This window comes from Palaemon carinicauda, chromosome 33 (assembly GCF_036898095.1).
Source record: "Palaemon carinicauda isolate YSFRI2023 chromosome 33, ASM3689809v2, whole genome shotgun sequence".
Taxonomy (NCBI): domain Eukaryota; kingdom Metazoa; phylum Arthropoda; class Malacostraca; order Decapoda; family Palaemonidae; genus Palaemon; species Palaemon carinicauda.
In genome coordinates, this window is record NC_090757.1 from 9,340,311 (window position 1) to 9,345,310 (window position 5,000).

Consider the following 5,000-nt stretch of genomic DNA (forward strand, 5'->3'; position numbering starts at 1 on the left):
TTTTATAAAATCTTGACGTTCGAGAATTAATTTTAAGTGACAAACGTTATAGTTTTCAACGAGAAAACCTTGATTTCTCAAAAGATATAATTTCGAAGGTTGTATGATGTTGACATTTTCTTTTCTTACTTGTTTCAGCAACTCGTCTGCTATCAGAATCTGGAATTGTCCCCCTAGAATTCACGCAGTCCCACTACTGTGCAGTTCTGAGAGAGGACGCCAAAGTCGCCGATGCTGTGCTGAGTGTGAAAGCTGTTCACCAGGAAGGTTAGGAATTTAATTTTCTTTTCACTCCGAATTCCTGTTTTGTTGAGTTTGTATTTTGCGTTTATACTTAAGCGTGTGTTTGAGAGAGAGAGAGAGAGAGAGAGAGGAGAGAGAGAGAGAGAGAGAGAGAGAGAGAGAGAGAGAGAGCGAGAGAGAGAGAGAGACTACTTAGCTAGTTGCTGCTACTTATATAGTGTATATGTTTACGTGTGTTTGGTAGAGAGAGAGAGAGAGAGGAGAGAGAGAGAGAGAGAGAGAGAGAGAGAGAGAGAGAGAAGAGAGAGAGAGAGAGAGAATAGTTTGAAGCTGCGAGTTGTATATTACATATTTGTTAGTGAGAGAGAGAGAGAGAGAGAGAGAGAGAGAGAGAGAGAGAGAGAGAGAGAGAGAGAGAGAGAGAGAATGTTTTGATGCTGCTAGTTGTATGTTGTATGTTTTTTTGTTTGTGTGTGAGAGAGAGAGAGAGGAGAGAGAGAGGAGAGAGAGAGAGAGAGAGGAGAGAGAGAGAGAGAGAGAGAGAGAGAGAGGAGAGGATAATTTGCTGCTGCTACTTGTGTATTGTATTTTATGTTTAAATGTGTTTGAGAGAGAGAGAGAGAGAGAGAGAGAGAGAGAGAGAGAGAGAGAGAGAGAGAGAGAGAGACCTAAGGTCTAAGTAATCCTGTTAAAATCTGTTTATGCAAATGAAGTTAACCTTATTGTATTTGAAATACTTTAATTTTAGATAAGGTGTTCGTATGTGATGTGTACTAAAATCTTCTTTAAATGCAAAGCAATAACTCATAGTTTTGGCACTTGTCAAAACTTCAGTATTAACCCGTTCACTGCCGCTGATGACTTTGTCAAATTTTAAAAAAAAGGAAACTAATCTTATGAAATCACCCAAATCATATGAATTTGATATTTAACGGAAAGATCTTAATGAGGACTCTAATAAATAGGAACAAGGTAGGGCTTGTGTGTTCTTGAAAGAATTTGCTACATCAGAAGTTTCGCTGATGAGAAACGGTACACTATGTCTGCTCCTAACTGTGTCTGCTTCATATGTAATGGAGAACGGAGAAAAAGGATAGTATGTGAATGTAATAGACTCTACCATAAGAGATGTGTGCATATAGTGACAGCCATCAATGAGAATGAACAGAAAAACCTAGACTGGTTATGCCCACACTGCGTACGTGAAGCCAGACAAAACAATTTAGTAATATCAAAATTAAAGAAAGGTGTAAACGTGAGAAATCTGGCCCTGAACGAACGAGATGCGAAAATAGATGACTTAGAAAACAAACTTGCGGACCTTAGCGCAGACGCAGCAAATTCCACCCAGACCACCAACCTCACTGAGAAAGTTGACATTCTTGCCATGAATATGGAATCAATTAAAACAACACTTCAAACATTGATAGAATCCGACATTTGCTGACAAAGTTAAGGAAAAAAAATATGTTGATAATTAAACCAACTAATACAACAACTAAAATCACTGAAAGAAAACGTGCGGTTTAACAAGTACATAAAGACATTGCTATACTTAACACGAGGTCAACTAGAAATGGAAATGTTGTTGTAAACTTTGCAAACAATATGATCAGAGAAGAGGCGGTAAACAAAATTCAGACATTGGTGGCTGACACTGAAATGAGAAAAAATCGGAAAACTAAAACCCAAAATAATGATATGCAATGTATACAATGATGAAGATGATGTAGGAAATGCTTTGATTCCAAGAAGTTGCTGCCTGGACCAAATCCAAAATATAGAAGAGAAGATAAGTGTAGTCCTGAAGAAAAATGCCTCGGGTGGGGGGGGGGGGGGACCACCCACCATGTGCTAAAATGTGATCCTGAAGTTCGGAGGGCTATTCATGATAATGGGGACAAAGTTTCGTTACGATGGGGTATCTATAACGTACGTGATAGGTACCACGTGATCACCTGCTACCACTGTCAGAGGTATGGACATTTTGAAAAAGATTGCAAGTCTAAGAATAAAGATAAAGTCTGCGGGAAATGTTCAGGGAGACACTCCACCGGGGAGTGTAATAGGAAGTGTGAAAGTGTATAAACTGCACAAAGTTAAACAGACCAAGTGACGACACAGTAAATTCTAGAGACTGCAATGCTTTTGACTTGGAATTGAAAAGACTAGCGGAAAATACTGATCAGGGTTACTAGGGATGTCATAAACTGTGGCTATGTAAATATACAATCTGTAGGTAATAAGACTGTTCAAATTCGAGAATTGATAAACGAGAAATATTTAGATATGCTAGCATTATCTGAAACATGGTTAAATAACTTGGACAAGCAAAGATCACTGAAATGACGCCCCCCACACATGCCTTCTTTCACATACCGAGAGAAGGTAGGTTTGGTGGGGGTGTCGGACTCTTTATTCATGAAAGTTACTCAAATCTCAAAACATTGAAAAGAATTAGTGTTTAGATACTCTGAACGAACAAGGTAAAACGACAGTGGAGGTCCTATAGAGAACAGGGTTCCCCTGCTGTATGGAACCAAAAAGGCAGCCATCAAAGTAAAGTAAAGAGGACACCACTGGCAGTGAAAGGGTTAAAGTGCAATATATTTCCTAGCATATAGTTGCATATGCCTGCATTGCCTCATGTTATGTTTGCATATTTGAAAACTATCTTTATTCACATTTATATCTTTGATTCGTTTAGATATAATTGAATTAAAAGCTGCACAAACCTTAGGAACGGTAGTGGGTCGCAATAAGTCTATCAGAAACCAACAAAGTTAGCGTTTGCTGTAGCACGTACAGATCCTTATAATGTGATATGATAAGAGATGTTGATCCGCCTGTTTTAATCTATCTATCTATATACTAAGTCACTTCCCCCAATTTTGGGGGTTAGCCGACATAAAAAAGAGAAAAAGGGGACTTTTCTTCTCTTCGCTCCTCCCAGCCTGACGAGGGATTCAGCCGAGTTTGGTTGTTACTGCTAGGGTGCCACTACCCACCCTCCCCCGTTATTCAGCACAAAGGAAGCTTCAAATGCTGACTCCCCTACTGCCGCTACCTCAGCGGTCAACAAGGCGGTCGGCGGAAACAGCAGGGCCTACTGCCTTTTATCCCTTATTTTTTACAGCTTGCCCATTACATTAGATACATCTTTATGTATAAAATTTAAGCTGCTTTAATTTGACAAGAAATTTATAACTTGTATTTTGGTTTTCTTTGAAACAAAGCATCAGTCTTGTTCACATACTATAACTATTACTACTGTATAATACTTCCAGTATGGTAAACTCAGGAACACTATTATAACTGTTTTCTTATTTCCTTTCCTCACCGGGTTATTTTCCTTGTTGGATCCCTTGGGCTTAGATCATCCTGCTTATCAAATTGGGTCGCAGTTTAGCTAGTAGTTCCTGGTTCCTAGTTCCTCGTTGCTATCTCCACGACACAGATTATGGGCACACTGCAATCTGCAGAAATTCATTGTCATTAGTATCCAACACAGACAGTAAAACTTGCATACTTTTACTTTTAACTTCCAGAGCCTAACTAATATATCGGGCAACTTCTCCAGTTGGTGTTTCTAACTTCCCTAATTAGTAGTAGTAGTAGTAGTAGTAGTAGGTTGGCCAGGGCACCAGCCACCCGTTGAGATACTACCGCTAGAGTTATGGGGTCCTTTGACTTCGAAGACAGCACTACATTGGATCCTTCTCTCTGGTTACGGTTTATTTTCCCTTTGCTTACACACACACACACACATACACACACACACACGCAGACACACCCCGAATAGTCTGGCTTATTATTTACATATTCACGTTTGTCCTCACACCTGACAACACTGAGATTATCAAACAATTCTTCCTCACCCAAGGGGTTACTGTATTCTAATTGTTCAGTGGCCACTTTCCTCTTGGTAAGGGTAGAAGAGACACTTTAGCTATGGTATGTAGCTCTTCTAGGAGTAGGACACTACAAAATCAAACCATTGTTCTCTAGTCTTGGGTAGTGTCATAGCCTCTGTACCATGGTCTTCCACTGTCATGGGGCAGAGTTCTCTTGCTTGAGGGTACACTCGGGCACATTATTCTATCTTATTTCTCTCCTTTTTTTTTGGTAAAGATTTCATAGTTTATATAGGAGATATTTATTTTGATGTTATTGTTCTCAAAATATTTAATTTTAACTTGTTTCCTTTCCTCACTGGGCTATTTTCCCTGTTGGCGCACATGGGCTAATAGCATCTTGCTTTTCCAACTAGGGTTGTAGCTTAGCAAGTAATAATAATAATAGTAGTAGTAGAAGTAGTAGTAGTAGTAGTAGTAGTAACTGCCTCCTCTCTTCGTGAAACCAATACATCCGTATCACTAGGACTCAGATCTCATATCTATAACGAAATAAACAAAAAAAAAGAATGATTTGACCAAAAGGAATATCTGCCGGTTTCTCTGAAAAATTCTGAAATTCATTCTATCCCATTTTCATGCAGCTTTTATTTAACAGAATTCTTTTGAGCCGACGAAAGAAATTTTTTTTTTTCACCAGTTCTGTTCGTTTCTATTTAAGCGTCCAACCTTTCAGGTCACGGCGAAGGACAAGGCTTTCCTTTCCCTTCCCTTCGGCTGGAAATTGAATCTGTAATTCTATCGTAAAGGTCTAATCATCCTTGGCAGGTTTGCCAGGTTTTCCAAATGAGAAAAGGCCAACGTCTGATCAACTACAGCTTTAAAAGGCCAACCTAATAGTAG

The 5,000-nt window shown here is 39.2% G+C and overlaps 1 protein-coding gene across 1 annotated transcript in view; it reads left to right on the top strand.

Annotated features, from left to right (window-relative positions):
* Window positions 1-5,000, top strand: part of LOC137625837 (putative neural-cadherin 2) — a 111,964-nt gene that overhangs the window by 25,638 nt on the left and 81,326 nt on the right. The window contains exon 2 of the mRNA XM_068356727.1: window positions 139-267. Within this exon, the coding sequence (XP_068212828.1) occupies window positions 139-267 (129 nt within the window). The remainder of the gene's footprint in view (window positions 1-138; window positions 268-5,000) is intronic.